Below are 15,533 nucleotides of genomic sequence, written 5' to 3'. Positions count from 1 at the left end.
TGGCCGACCACTAATCGCATTAGAAGAACATTGACCTCCATTGACATGGAAAGGCTATCATCTTTAACTAAAAATGCAAAATAATGAAAAATAGAATTTAAAATATCTATTCAGCCAGTCTTTTTTCTCATTTTTTTAAGTGTGTAGCTGGCGGCTATATTTGTTGATTGAGTCAGCAGAAATAAAACATTAAAAAAATAGTTCAAAAAGGGCCATAACAATACAACTTTTATTGGGAATATATTATATTTGCACAATAATCCACACCATAATATAAACATTTTTCAAACTTTGTTATTTTTCTCTTTTATACAGTAAGTCGTGTACAAATGTATACAAAAATGTATTCAGGCTATAGTCAAGTTCCACAAAAGAGTAAATGTACAGTATTAAAGCACAATCAGATATCGTTAGAAGGGGGCGTGGCATAAACATGCCTACTAGGGTTAGAACTTTTTCAACTTGTTTTTTTTTACGGAATTAAAGCCCTGCATTGTGATTAGATGAACTGTTTGGTGTAATTCAATTAAACTCTTTACAAAGTCATCCCAGAACAAAAAAAGGATGAAATGAGTAAACATGCTAAATTAGCAAAAGGGTAATTACAAGTTGTTTTGACTGAGAATTGAGTCAAATTAAGATGTAAAGCCATCATAATAGACTTAAGTTTCTATTTTTGGTTTCACTTTACACGGTCCACACATTTGGTGACCTAAACCTGGTTTGATATATTTTAGCCTCCAGTTTTCCCAGAATTCAAGAGTTTCAATTTCTGTTCTAATTGTCCTTAAAGCTATGCGTCAATCCCCCAAAATCAATAGTAAATGATCCAAAACTGAAACAGGATCTCATCTGTAAGTAACCCAAGATCCCAATAAGATGAAGATAGTTTGTAGACTTCACAAAAACCTCATTTTGAAATCATGACAACTTTATTTCCCCCAAATCTGACTAGATGAAGATCAATTACTAGCAAAAGTCCATCAAAATATAATACAGGCTTTGTTAAAACAGTTGTAACCCTCAATACCTACACATTGAGTAGATAGACACGCCCCCAACTTCTGGTTTAAACACACGTCAACACATCGATAAACAGGCATCACTTGCACGCGTAGCACCAGCAGCTCAACACGAAGGCCAAGTGGAGAGAACCGAAAGATTTGAAACGACGAGCTAAGGCAAAGCTGGATAATCGCCGGTAGTAGTCCGGCATCTCGTTCTCTCCAGCGGGCCTAGATGTTGAAGGCGGGAGGTGCTCGATTCACAACAAAGGCAAAAGCTCATCCGGGGAACTTTGCAGCGTTTTGGACGCACAGGCCTTAGGTTAGCTTCACAGCACTTGGAATAGGACGACAACAAAGAGGAAACGAGCAGGGTCTGGGGAAGGGGGGGCAAACAAAGAGGCGGTCTTGATTGATTTTCAGCTCATTCGCGAGTCATCCTGGCTTCTGAGTGGAGTGATGAGGTTGGTGGCTTGGGTGAACTGAAAAACGAGAACTTGGTAGTGCCACTGTCACCTTTGGGGATAATTTACTGAATTCGATAGATTGGACTACACTGAGCCACTACAAATAGTCATTTTCTTTGTAAAATTAACCACTGACGAAGGTAGACGTTCAATCCATTTTGGCCAGCAGTGGCGAATGAATGTTTGCAAAAGTTTATAGAATCTCTAAGGGAAAAATTTAAAAAGAAATAGATGTATGTTGTGAAGACAAAGAGGTAGGAATGAGAAAATATGTTTGCTGAATTTTTTTTTTAAAGTGTAAAGTAGTAAAATAGTCACAAAGAAATTATTGTTGAAATAAAAGACAAATTAAAACAAGCCAATAGTAAATGAAAATCCAAATGAATATAAATAATAATTTTTGAAACAAATATTTTCAAAATAAATTCAAAAAAAGAAAAGAAATTCAATTAAGTAAATAGAGTTAATTATTGAATTATTTCATGTTTTGTGTTTCTTGATTGCAGATCGACACAATGGCTGCCAATGACAGTGAAGGATCATTTCTAGCTCCTCCCCGTTGCAATGGATTGGACGTCTACTACCGTCAATAGGTATGTCCAATCTCGGTTATTCCCTTTTTATAAATACCACAGCAAATACTCGGTGTCTTAAACTGGCAGTGAATGAGTTAGGGTAATGCTGACTTTTGGCGCTAACAAATTATCCAAAATGAATTCAAAACATCGTAAATACTAACGTGGCGCTCAGATTACGACTGTATATTGTTGTTGTTTTTTTCTGATATGGAGCACACAGCGCGACAATACAACAACACTGAGTCTGTAGCATTAGGCCAGTTGAGCAAGTACAGTACATTTTTCGATACTCAACAACAACAAAAAGTGGAGTAGTGGCAGCTTACTCGCCCTTGATACGCAATAAATACAAACAATACCAACAACAACGCCGTCAATGAGCACGCAGTCCTACCAAAGTAAAGATAATTAAAGGGTTGGCGTTTACCCTCGAACCCCGCCAAATTATTTGGGGTCCAGCTCGACCATCAGAGCAGCTGAGCGGGGTTATCGTTGAAAAGGAAAGGGGCGACAAACCTTTGGCATCGGAAAACGGAGAATAAATGGGGGAGCAAAATGACACCGCGTTAGTGATTGGTCTGCGTGCCCTCCGTTGGCATCTATCGGCCATGACGCCAGACCGCCACTTTGTGGAGAACTGCGCCGCGGCCTTTTCGTACATTCAGAGTCTTTTCTAGTTGTGTGGTTGGGTTCGCGAGGGGTCACGAGCGTGGTGAAGGCATTCCGAGCCACAGCAGCAGAAGAAGTTGGAGAGCCAACGTGGCCCCGAGGCTCGGCTTGAGGCCGCTGGCGCCTCCGCAATCAGAGTCGTCTTCCTGTGGAAGAAATTACTCATTTGGTGTCATGGAATTCTCCCATTAGATGAATAACCCATTGGCCAAATCATTTGGACTGGGAAACTTGGCAGCAATTATTACATCGATGCTAGTCCTCCCAATTAAAACAGATGATTCAATAGCAGCCATGCCAGTTGAAATGGGTTCAAATTCAAGCAGTAACACAGAGATAACAGAAATATTAATTCATGATTATTTCACTAACAGGGTAGCATATTATATCGTATCATATTTTGCCATGTAATATACCCGGGTATATTAAAGGATATATGCTTTTTGAGCCTCCAGTTTGTGCGCCATTTAATATACCCCTGCCATTTAATATACCCCTGCCATTTAATATACCCGGGTATATTAAACGGCAACTCAGCTTTTTTTTGGCAAGATTTGTATGGTCTTCATGGGGGCATAATTATAGACACTTAAGTTCATCAAAATTCCAAGTCAGACTTTCCTCAGCAGTAAGTAGTTTTAATCTGAGCAGTATGTAGTTTTAGTCTGCATAATGAGTAGTGGATCGTACCTTCTCGTTTGTGTGCCATTTAATATACCCCTGCCGTTTAATATACAGCAAAATACGGTAAATAAAGATGCGGTAACTATTTTCGAACCCATTTTTTGACAGAATGTAAATAATCGCAATTAATCCTCTAGTTATCCCTATTCACATGATTTTATTTTTTTGTCTTATTATATATTTTGCCCAGAAGCGTAACGAGTGCTTATGTGCCGGGCGTATTCGGGAAGCTCAGTCGCCCTTCTGAAAAGTTTTCAAGAAAGCTTGCATTCAAAAGGCAGGAAAGCCGTGCACCCTTCCTCTGTTTACTTCAGTGTCGTTATTAAGTGAGTGAACGTTGGAAAGATGAGAGAGGACCACTTCCTTTTTTGCCATCCCAGGGTATACTCAAAAGCCGTCAAGTGGCCTGATCTAAGAAGCTTCTAAAAAAAAAAAAACAATGAAAGGCAAGGTTCACAGATACGAATCCATTTTTTACTGGAGCAAATATTTAGACAACTTCTAAACGCTGTAACGTCAGCTACTCGTGACCGAAATTTTATCCCCGATCCTCCTTTGATATCACCGATATATGTTGATTTATGTCCCACGTGAACCTCATCGCCCCTCATTTTTTCTTTCCTTCATTGCATCCAACATCACGCAATGAATGCTAATGGGTGTGAACACAGCAGGTGAATTATTATTTCCTGGAATGACTTCATTTGCAAAGCATTCTGGATGTAAAAGTTAATTCTACCTAGTGAAAACACTAACCCAAGAAATTGAGCAGCGGTAGTAGAAGAAACAAGAAGGATGAAGAGTTGAGAAAGGACCCTCTGCTGATTGGACACAATGGCTCATCCTAGCTTGATGGACATGCGCCACAGCCAATGGGAGGTGGAAGCAAAAAAAAATGAAATGAAAAGATGAGGAGAGTGATCATTAAGAAAGTGATTGTGAATACAGACGAATGAGAAACAGTGAATTGAGAGAAAAAATGAAGATAGGGACACATTCAGTTCATTCACCCACCAAACCCAAAAAGCCAAAATCTTACGTTTTCGTTCTTGTCGAAGCACACATCAGGACCTTTGCGGTACCTTGGGTTCTGGGCCAGCTCACATGGATCGGGACCCTGAGCTGAACATAATTTTTAGGAAAAGGGCTACAATATGGCGATAAATCTGGACTTTATTCCGTTCTAAAACTTTACATGTAAAGGACATTTGTCCTGGTTTATGTTAAGGCAGTTTTAAATGTGCTAATCATACATGTATTTGACTACTGAAAATCATGTTTAAACCTTGCTGAAAAGGCAAAAACTGAAAAAAAATCATAAAAAGTAATTTTATGATTATGCCTTGAATAGAAAAACAGGTTGCAAAAAATCAACTGGGTAAGAAACTGATTAAATAAACCCTTTAGGCTTGAAACTAAACTAACAAAAACAAATAATATGGTTTAACAGACCCATGCGACCTCCAGAAAACATGATTTCGCAAAAAAAATTGTCTAAAAGTTAAAAAAAAAAGTAAGGAACTGATTATCTGGACTCAGATGGCGTAAAAACGAAATGAACATGACGTTAATTTGAGAGCGTACATGCCTTACACGGAATAGCATCAGGAAACGATAAATTCAGTTAAACTCAAACACTAAATAGATTAGACTACTGAAAAAACGTGTTTTCCGACATTAAACACTGTTAGCGGTCGTGGCCACAAATGGGCCTTAGAAACGCGGGAGATGACACCTTTACTGTTGAAACAGCGAGAAGTCCAATTTAAGGCACATCTGTCAAACAGATCTGCTGCCTCCATTCCAGCGCACAAGTGCACCTCTGCTCTTAACCTTAATTCAACTGGATGTCGGTTCGCCGAGCAGAAACAAAGAAAAATCCAATCGGCCAAGTAACATGAGAGCGCCTTTCATACTCGCCGCATCTGGTTTATTGCTCACCCGCCGCCGAAGTCTAGAAGGGACCTGGTGGAAAAGGTTTTTGACGTGTGTCCTTGGACACTGGCTTTAAAGCCCTCTTGTCACTAGGGCTGATAGATGGACGGGGTAAGGGAGCGAAAAGGGAAGAAAAAAAAAGACATGCAACTCTTGTGTTGACTATTTACGACCTGGGTGAAAGGATACAGGGTTGTTCGGCCTGTCGAAGGGGTCTGGGGTCACATGACAAACACGTGGCCTTGGCGTCGGTGATCAGGAACACCAGGTTTGTGTTTGGCAGCTTCTCTGCTCGATACATCCTGAAATGGCATTCATTTGGGAGGCAATCAACAAAATTCTTGTTAGGAATGTCATCTGAGGCTAGAAATAGACTTTCTACTAGACCAGATATGGGCAAACTCCGGCCCGCGAGCCACATCTGGCCCGTCAGGCGTTTTAATCCGGCCCGCTGATGTCCAAATAGTTTTTTTTTTTTTTTTACCCACGCAGAAGCCAGTGGCAGTAGCTCTGTCCACTCTTCTCTGTTTTGGTGTTTTACAGCCCCTATATCTTTTTTTAAATTACATTTTAATATTTCTTAATACATTCCTGTTTACTTTACTTGGTACTTTATACCTTTTACTTTAATGATGAGTGATGAGTGTGTTAATACTTTAGTCTTTTTTTCTGTCTATATTTCATATGTACTGTTAACGGATGCACTTTTTTATCTGTATCGTATCTTGTGCTGACCCGGCCCATCTGTCAAATTTTTAGAGTCAATGTGAACCCCGGGCCGAAAAGTAACCCCACCCCTGTATTAGACCAATGACATCAAAATTGTACAACGATATATTATATATAAATGTTGCAGGGTTAAAAGTGCGGGGGAAAAGTAGTAGTTTAAAGTCATATAAATACAGTAATTCCAGCAAATTTCAGATTTCTAAGAAAAAAAACATTACATTGTATCTTGAAACGTGCATATTTCAGCAAAAACTAATGTATAGTATTACTAAAAAAAGGTGTGTATGTAGCAATTTATCTATCTTTCGTCAGTCTACCAATTCATTATGGATTCATCATATTTAAATCCTAAACTAAAACCCACACATTTATCATCTATCAAAAAGACAATACAACTGTCCCACTAATAATCAATCTATCCCATGTCATCATTTAAACAGGATTCATGTGGAGTACAAGTATTATTTTCCAAACCTACAACATTTTTTCCCCACCACAAATGTCTATGTTTTCTTAGTAGTTCTGCTATAATCATAGTGATTTACTTTATGAGCTGCTATGTAATATAAGCAGTCCCATTTGATACATACTGCTAGGACCAACGCAGGTGCGCAGGGGGCCTCTCTAAGCTGTTCTCTTATTGGCCTTTTTATAGCCAACGTGAGGCTTTGTGCGTGTGCAGCCGTTAACATCGGAAACCAGACACGCGGGTCCCATAACGTTGGGTAATTACAGCCATATTTAACCCCAAAATTGACACAAAAGAAGGTTAAAGAAAAGTAAATGTCCAGCGGCCCATGACGATTGGCAAATTTGAAGCTAAGCCGGGGTCTGGGGAAAGTAAAACAGATAAAAGAACTTTTTTTTTTGCTTGCCCCTCGCAGTGCCTCTCACTGATGAATCAAGGTCAAAATGACTAATTGGAGGAGAAGTCGCCTGAAGTAAAGACTTGAAGAGGCCTTTCAGGAAGGTAAGTGTTGCGAAACTTTTCCTACGGATTGTTAAACAATGAATTATTGGAGAAAGATCTGAGGAAGGGAGGAATATTCAGGGTGTTCCAAAACGCTTGACCCCATTTCGGAGGCCCATAATATTGACAATTTTTGTTGGAATGGCCTCAAATTTCTGTAGCTTGTGTATAAACGTTTCGAAAAGGCCTTACTATAAATGGTCTTTTTTGCGAGAAAAAAAGTCTATACGTTTTTTTAAAGCCTTACTATACTCTATACTATACTATGTCGTTTTTTGAAGAGAAAAAGCCTTACTATACTATGTCGTTTTTTGAAGAGAAAAAGCCTTACCATACTATGTCGTTTTTTGAAGAGAAAAAGCCTTACTATACTATGTCGTTTTTTGAAGAGAAAAAGCCTTACTATACTATGTCGTTTTTTGAAGAGAAAAAGCCTTACTATACTATGTCGTTTTTTGAAGAGAAAAAGCCTTACTATACTATGTCGTTTTTTGAAGAGAAAAAGCCTTACCATACTATGTCGTTTTTTGAAGAGAAAAAGCCTTACTATACTATGTCGTTTTTTGAAGAGAAAAAGCCTTACTATACTATGTCGTTTTTTGAAGAGAAAAAGCCTTACTATACTATGTCGTTTTTTGAAGAGAAAAAGCCTTACTATACTATGTCGTTTTTTGAAGAGAAAAAGCCTTACTATACTCTGTCGTTTTTTTTAAAGAAAAAAGCCTTACTATACTATGTCGTTTTTTTTAAAGAAAAAAGCCTTACTATACTGTGTCGTTTTTTAAGGAAAAAAGCCTTACTATACTATGTCGTTTTTTGAAGAGAAAAAGCCTTACTATACTATGTCGTTTTTTGAAGAGAAAAAGCCTTACTATACTATATCGTTTATTGAAGAGAAAAAGCCTTACTATACTATGTCGTTTTTTGAAGAGAAAAAGCCTTACTATACTATGTCGTTTTTTGAAGAGAAAAAGCCTTACTATACTATGTCGTTTTTTAAAGAAAAAAGCCTTACTATACTATGTCGTTTTTTAAAGAAAAAAGCCTTACTATACTATGTCGTTTTTTAAAGAAAAAAGCCTTACTATCCTATGTCGTTTTTTAAAGAAAAAAGCCTTACTATACTATGTCGTTTTTTAAAGAAAAAAGCCTTACTATACTATGTCGTTTTTTAAAGAAAAAAAGCCTTACTATACTATGTCGTTTTTTAAGAAAAAAAGCCTTACTATACTATGTCGTTTCTTTAAAGAAAAAAGCCTTACTATACTATGTCGTTTTTTAAAGAAAAAAGCCTTACTATACTATGTCATTTTTTAAAGAATAAAGCCTTACTATACTATGTCGTTTTTTAAGGAAAAAAAGCCTTACTATACTATGTCGTTTTTTTAAAGAAAAAAGCCTCACTATACTATGTCGTTTTTTAAAGAAAAAAAGCCTTACTATACTATGTCGTTTTTTAAAGAAAAAAGCCTTACTATACGATGTCATTTTTTTAAGGAAAAAAGCCTTACTATACTATGTCGTTTTTTTTAAAGAAAAAAGCCTTACTATACTATGTCGTTTTTTAAAAGAAAAAAGCCTTACTATACTATGTCGTTTTTTTAAAGAAAAAAGCCTTATTATACTTTGTCGTTTTTTAAAGAAAAAAGCCTTACTATACTATGTGGTTTTTTAAAAGAAAAAAGCCTTGCTATACTATGTCGTTTTTTAAAGAAAAAAGCCTTACTATACTATGTCGTTCTTTTAAAGAAAAAAGCCTTACTATACTATGTCGTTTTTTAAGGAAAAAAGCCTTACTATACTATGTCGTTTTTTTTTTAGGAAAAAAGCCTTACTATACTATGTCGTTTTTTAAGGAAAAAAGCCTTACTATACTATGTCAATTTTTTAAAGAAAAAAGCCTTACTATACTATGTTGTTTTTTAAAAGAAAAAAGCCTTACTATACTATCTCGTTTTTTAAGGAAAAAAGCCTTACTATACTATGTCGTTTTTTAAAGAAAAAAGCCTTACTATACTATGTCGTTTTTTAAAGAAAAAAGCCTTACTATACTGTCGTTTTTTAAAGAAAAAAAGCCTTACTATACTATGTCAATTTTTTAAAGAAAAAAGCCTTACTATACTATGTTGTTTTTTAAAAGAAAAAAGCCTTACTATACTATGTCGTTTTTTTAAAGAAAAAAGCCTTACTATACTATGTCGTTTTTTAAAAGAAAAAAGCCTTACTATACTATGTCGTTTTTTTAAAGAAAAAAGCCTTACTATACTATGTCGTTTTTTAAAGAAAAAAGCCTTACTATACTATGTCATTTTTCAAAAGAAAAAAGCCTTACTATACTATGTCGTTTTTTAAAGAAAACAGCCTTACTATTCTATGTCGTTTTTTTAAAGAAAAAAGCCTTACTATACTATGTCGTTTTTTTAAAGAAAAAAGCCTTACTATACTATGTCGTTTTTTTAAAGAAAAAAGCCTTACTTTACTATGTCGTTTTTTAAAGAAATAGGCCTTACTATACTATGTCGTTTTTCTAAAGAAAAAAGCCTTACTATACTATGACGTTTTTTTAAAGAAAAAAAGCCTTACTATAGTATGTCGTTTTTTTAAAGAAAAAAGCCTTACTATACTATGTCGTTTTTTGAAGAGAAAAAGCCTTACTATACTATGTCGTTTTTTGAAGAGAAAAAGCCTTACTATACTATGTCGTTTTTATCTCACTACTTCTCACATTCTAAGTGAGCAAATATAAGAACTTACAGGACCCAGTTTTTCACCAAGCTGGGATTCAAACCAAGGACACCGGCGGTATAAGGCTGATGCTCTAACCACTCACCCACAGGGCCACCTTATCAGTTAACGATTTCTTGGAGATCTCACTGCTTCTCACATGCTAAGTTAGCAAACATAAGAACTTACAGGACCCAGTTTTTCACAAGCCGGGATTCGAACCAACGACACCAGAGGTATGAGGCTGATGCTCTAACCACTCACCCACAGGGCCACATTATCAGTTAATGATCTCTTGGAGATCTCACTGCTTCTCACATGCTAAGTTAGCAAACATAAGAACTTACAGGACCCAGTTTTTCACAAGCTGGGATTCGAACCAACGACACCAGAGGTATGAGGCTGATGCTCTAACCACTCACCCACAGGGCCACCTTATCAGTTAATGATCTCTTGGAGATCTCACCGCTTCTCACATGCTAAGTTAGCAAACATAAGAACTTACAGGACCCAGTTTTTCACAAGCTGGGATTCGAACCAACGACACCAGAGGTATGAGGCTGATGCTCTAACCACTCACCCACAGGGCCACCTTATCAGTTAATGATCTCTTGGAGATCTCACTGCTTCTCACATGCTAAGTTAGCAAACATAAGAACTTACAGGACCCAGTTTTTCACCAAGCTGGGATTCGAACCAAGGACACCAGAGGTATAAGGGCTGATGCTCTAACCACTCACCCACAGGGCCACCTTATCAGTTAATGATCTCTTGGAGATCTCACCGCTTCTCACATGCTAAGTTAGCAAACATAAGAACTTAAAGGACCCAGTTTTTCACAAGCTGGGATTCGAACCAACGACACCAGAGGTATGAGGCTGATGCTCTAACCACTCACCCACAGGGCCACCTTTTTAGTTAATGATCTCTTGGAGATCTCAAGCCTCTCACATGCTAAGTTAGCAAACATAAGAACTTACAGGACACAGTTTATCACTGGCTGGGATTTGAACCATCGTCACCAGAAGCATGAGGCTGATGCACTAACCACTCACCCACAGAGCCACCTTTACAGTTAATGTCTCTTGGAGATACCACTGTTTCTCACATGCCAATTGAGCAAACATAAGTACTCACAGCACCTGGTATTACCAGGACGGGATTTGAACCCAGGTCACCAGAGTTGCGAGGCCGACACACTAGCCATTCATCCACACGGCCACCGTTACTGGCTATGTCTCTTGGAGATCCCACTGTTTTTCACATGCCAATTGAGCAAACATAAGAACTCACAGCACCTGGTATTACCAGGGCGGGATTTGAACCCAGGTCACCAGAGTTACAAGGCCGACACACTAACCATTCAACCACAGGGCCACCGTTACTGGCTATGTCTCTTGGAGATCCCACTGTTTTTCACATGCCAATTGAGCAAACATAAGAACTCACAGCACCTGGTATTACCAGGGCGGGATTTGAAACAGGATCACCAGAGCTGCAAGGCCAACACACTAACCATTCGACCACAGTGCCTGCTTAACTCCTAAGACCAAAGAATGGTTGTTTTCAAACGTTACACACAAAAACTTGAATCATTTCTACATTAGCTGTGAAAATTTGAGCACATTCCAACAAAAAAATGCCAAAATCATTGGCCTACGAAACTGGGTCAAACATTTTGCAACACCTTGTATTAATAATCACGTTGTTGCTAGATTCACATTAAGAGAAAATGTTAGCGGACGAACCTTGAACAGTTACCACAGTCCAGGACTCCCGAGTAGGATTTTTCGTCGTTGTCGAAGAAGTACTGTGTCTGCTCCGTAATACAGCTTTCTTTAAACATGGCGTCGGAAATCTCGTCATCAGGTGTCTCCGCTGAATGTGGGTTTGAAAAGGTGAAATGTCTCCAATTTTCCAAAATTCAAAATATATTCAACATAACGGTGATCACATTTTTTTATATCAACTCAACAAGCTAGAATGAAACATTTGGAATAGTTTGTTCCAACACCTGAACACATGAAAAAAAAGGGAATTAATATTTGGTACTCACCCGCCTGTAGAAGATTGGGGAAAAGTAAGCCATATATGAGGTGCTGTAGAATGGACCTAAACAAGAAAAAATATTAATTTATTTAAAAAAAAAGAGGTGGGATTTACACAAAAACATGTGCCATGGATATCCATGAAAAACATTTAAACAATCAACTGTCCTAGACGAAATTATACCACAAATATCTGAAATAACAAAGAATGTGTCTTTTATACTAAAGCATGACCTGATCATTTCCTAAATAAGAAATGGCATCTCCAAAATTGTATTATATTTTTCCATTTAGTATTTTGCCATGCTTAGCTGCATTTTAAGAGTCTATATTTACTATTTCTTTGAATCAAATACTATTTTTATGCACTTATGTATTCTTTAAAGACTTTCTGCATAGTTTTTAGCACTTTGGCTGTCATTGACGGCTTTGGACATCCAATTAGAAATAAAAATAAATAAACTAATTGAACCTCACATCATCACCAAGTTATTTCTGATTATCTTACATATTTACATATATATGTTCTTTAAGATGAATATGAATATGTTCATTAATATGTGCTGTCAAACTCCAACTCAAACTTACCAGGCAGCTGTTGAGGCCCACCAGCTAACACTGAGAAAATCTGCTATCGTCGGCTAGAGAAGAAAGCAAAAATATGGACGTTAAGCACATCCAATCCACCCCTGAGATGAGGAACCAACACCAACATGCGAGGAACCAACCACGTAAACGGAGCGAGGCCCCGCCGCAGCCTTGCTGTCTTTCTCCGGGTCACAAACCGACTGGTAATCGTAAGTCTTGTTGAAGGAGTACAGAGACGTGTTGACGAGGTTGATCATCAATACGGGGTCCACCTCGCCAAAGAACTGACCTATCTGGACATACAAAAGTGACAGTTAAGAACACATTTGGCGATTTGTTATGGTTTCTAATCAAATTAAATTTTGTCCTTGTGAAAATGAGACTTGGAATCCAAAGCGACTTATATAGTTTTTTTCCCTTCTTCATTTTGCATTCTATGACTAGTGCGATGTATAGTTTATTACTATTACTTTAAGTAAATACTACTTTTTTTGCTGTATTTGAGCTTATACATCTAAAAGTTTGTCATTTTTCACCTACTAAATCAAGAGAATTGTTTTCCAAAACATTTTTGGAACTATTTCTTTTCTGAAATTAATAACATTTCTGAAAACACTCCAAAATAACTTAAAAATATCAATTCTATTGATTTTTTATCTGTTCATTTATTTGTTTGTTGTTCATATTTGTGCACTTATCTACTTATTATGTGACTACCTATTCATTGATTTTTTAAAATTACTTATTGTTATTATGTATTGATTATATATTAGTTTGTTTATTGTTGTTGTTATTTGTGCACTTTGTAGTGAAGCTTTAAATTTCATTTTACTTGTAAAATGACAATAAAAGCATTCAATTCAAATGCAATTTAATTTCTACTCGATATACACAGAAAACTAGGGAATTTAACTTGTTTGAATTAGCAGTGTTTTTGCACTGGAGAAACTTCTTTACAGCAGGCAACTGTCAACACATTACTGGTCCATACAATTCTGTTGCGATGTTTTGTAACAACGGCTGTGGTTAAACCATTTTTTTCTACTTCTTAACATCGACAAATATCTGAAGTTGCCTGGCGAGCAATGGGGTGTTCCATTCATTTTCTAAAGGCAAGCGCCGATATTTCCGAGCCAGCGGCTCTTGTTTGTTTGCTCTATTTATAAAAGTTCCAGTAACAACCAATGAAGGCCCGAACCGATAAAATTTAAAGCAGATGGGCTGCAGTGTGTTGCCATCTACTCCACCACTGTTCAATGTCACGATTGGAGTTAAAATAAAATTGTCATAGGTGGCCAAGAAGCCAATTTTCAACCGCACCGCATGGGAATGAAGACATAAATTGTTCCATCAGCCAAGCTAATTTAAATGATAAATCACATTGACTGTGCTAAAAGACTCGATGAAAAGGGAATGATGGCTGCCAACTCTTCCACATCAAATAGATTGGACGGCTATCGCTGTTAATGAGTTCATTTGGTAACTGGTAATAAAAACACCTGAAAACAGCTTGGTGTTAGTTCTACTCTGGAAAGTACTACATGTTCTAAAACGGGTGTCAAACTGTCTATTAAAAAGGTGAAGTAGGTGAAAGTTAAAAATACTTTTAAAAAAATAGTAAAAATAATAAAATCTATATTAATCTTTGATTAATTGATTTGTAAATATTTAACTTTTTAGAATATTTTAAAACAAACTACACATGAAATGTTTTTTAATTAAAAAAAAGTAATTAAAGTTTTTAAAAAAGGCGGAGAAAGAGTAATTATAATATAAAACTATAATATTCAGTTGAATTTTAGCATGAAACAAAGTCGACACGATTTATTTTTCGGGCCGCGCAAAGTCATGTGGCGGATCAGATCTGGCCCCTGAGCCGCCACTTTGACACCATTTTTTTCAAGTGACTAGCAAGCAAGATTCTTCAGACCAGTACAAGTACTAACACTAGGACCATAGAGACCTAAATCAGGCCACATTGAGTATTTCAGTGCGAGAGTCTCCGATCCACTCGGGACTGACTTCAATAAAGCATCCCCAACTGACAGAAGGTGAACTTTGATCATCCTCCTTCATCTCATGTTGTACTTTAGATGAAGCGCATCCCTCCAGGAACTTTGAAAAGGAGTTCAACGCAAGCAAATATAACATCTTTGTAACCTAGCCACGAGTCCTTTGCCTGACCTTGGAGGAGATTGATGCATTCCCGTGAGATGTAATAGTTAACTTATAACGTTTCTGATTTCACCTTTCCCGGCTAAGGGGTTAATATTTCATCCCTCTTGCTACAGGATGCCATCAAGCATGTCTATTTCTTATAGACACATATATACAATGGATACTAGGGCGGTTTAATACAGACATCAATCAGCATCTCCAAACAAAGCTGAGAAAGCCACAGACGATAAAAAAAATGTGGGAGGAGAGTGGAATACCCTTAGCAAACCCACACAAGCCCGAACATGAATATGATAGTGTCCTTTTTTTGCGAGAAAAAGCCTTACTATACATGGTTGTTTTTGATAAAAAGGCCTTACTATACTTTTTTTTTTTTCAAGCCTTTCTATAAATGGTATTTTTTACAAGAAAAAATCCTTACTACACATTGTCGTTTTGGGGGGAAAAAGCCTTACTATGTATGGTCGTTTTTGGAGAAAAAAAAAAGCCTTCTATACAAAAAGTCTACACAGGAAGGAATTTTACTTATAAATCGACATATAATAATGAATATGCTAAAAAAATGGTTATTGTGTTACTATTTGCTATACAAATGTTTGATGTGTCATTTGTGTTAATTGGCAAGTCATTTTTAAGTCAATGTCGCACATGTCATAAAACAATATTGACATTTTTTGAATTAGTGACTCACCAAATTAATGTAATCGTCCTGATTGGAGAGGAGCAAAAAGCCGCCATCATCCAGGATGACACAGTCTACATGCTGCAAAAGGGAGGAACACAGTTTATACTCAGTCACTACAAGACAATGTGTGTATTATTTATGAAGGCATTGTACCTTGTCATTCTTCAAACAGCCACAAATCTCATCTTTGCACTGAAATACAAAGAAAAGTGGATTCAGCGTCCCTGTTAAAATGTGTGAAAATGAATCATGCATGTGAAAGACAGTGTAAAAA

General features: G+C 36.9%; 1 protein-coding gene and 1 long non-coding RNA gene across 2 annotated transcripts in view; one reads left to right on the top strand and one right to left on the bottom strand.

Annotated features, from left to right (window-relative positions):
- Positions 1 to 210: 210 nt before the first annotated feature.
- LOC144214677 (voltage-dependent calcium channel subunit alpha-2/delta-1) overlaps positions 211 to 15,533 on the bottom strand; it is a 61,884-nt gene continuing 46,561 nt past the window's right edge. The window contains exons 32-40 of the mRNA XM_077743266.1: positions 15,413 to 15,451; positions 15,266 to 15,337; positions 12,537 to 12,689; positions 12,397 to 12,449; positions 11,817 to 11,872; positions 11,509 to 11,638; positions 5,527 to 5,639; positions 4,442 to 4,524; positions 211 to 2,864 (exon numbers count right to left, since the gene is read on the bottom strand). Coding sequence (XP_077599392.1) covers positions 2,751 to 2,864; positions 4,442 to 4,524; positions 5,527 to 5,639; positions 11,509 to 11,638; positions 11,817 to 11,872; positions 12,397 to 12,449; positions 12,537 to 12,689; positions 15,266 to 15,337; positions 15,413 to 15,451 — 813 coding nt within the window. The 3' untranslated portion in view covers positions 211 to 2,750. The remainder of the gene's footprint in view (positions 2,865 to 4,441; positions 4,525 to 5,526; positions 5,640 to 11,508; positions 11,639 to 11,816; positions 11,873 to 12,396; positions 12,450 to 12,536; positions 12,690 to 15,265; positions 15,338 to 15,412; positions 15,452 to 15,533) is intronic.
- Positions 1,978 to 12,991, top strand: LOC144214683 (uncharacterized). Its single transcript, XR_013330267.1, has 3 exons — positions 1,978 to 2,064; positions 6,951 to 7,036; positions 12,400 to 12,991. It is a non-coding gene; the product is annotated as an uncharacterized LOC144214683 (long non-coding RNA).

The sequence above is a fragment of the Stigmatopora nigra genome, chromosome 2 (assembly GCF_051989575.1).
Source record: "Stigmatopora nigra isolate UIUO_SnigA chromosome 2, RoL_Snig_1.1, whole genome shotgun sequence".
Lineage (NCBI taxonomy): Eukaryota > Metazoa > Chordata > Actinopteri > Syngnathiformes > Syngnathidae > Stigmatopora > Stigmatopora nigra.
This window is presented reverse-complemented; position numbering and strand designations above follow the sequence as displayed.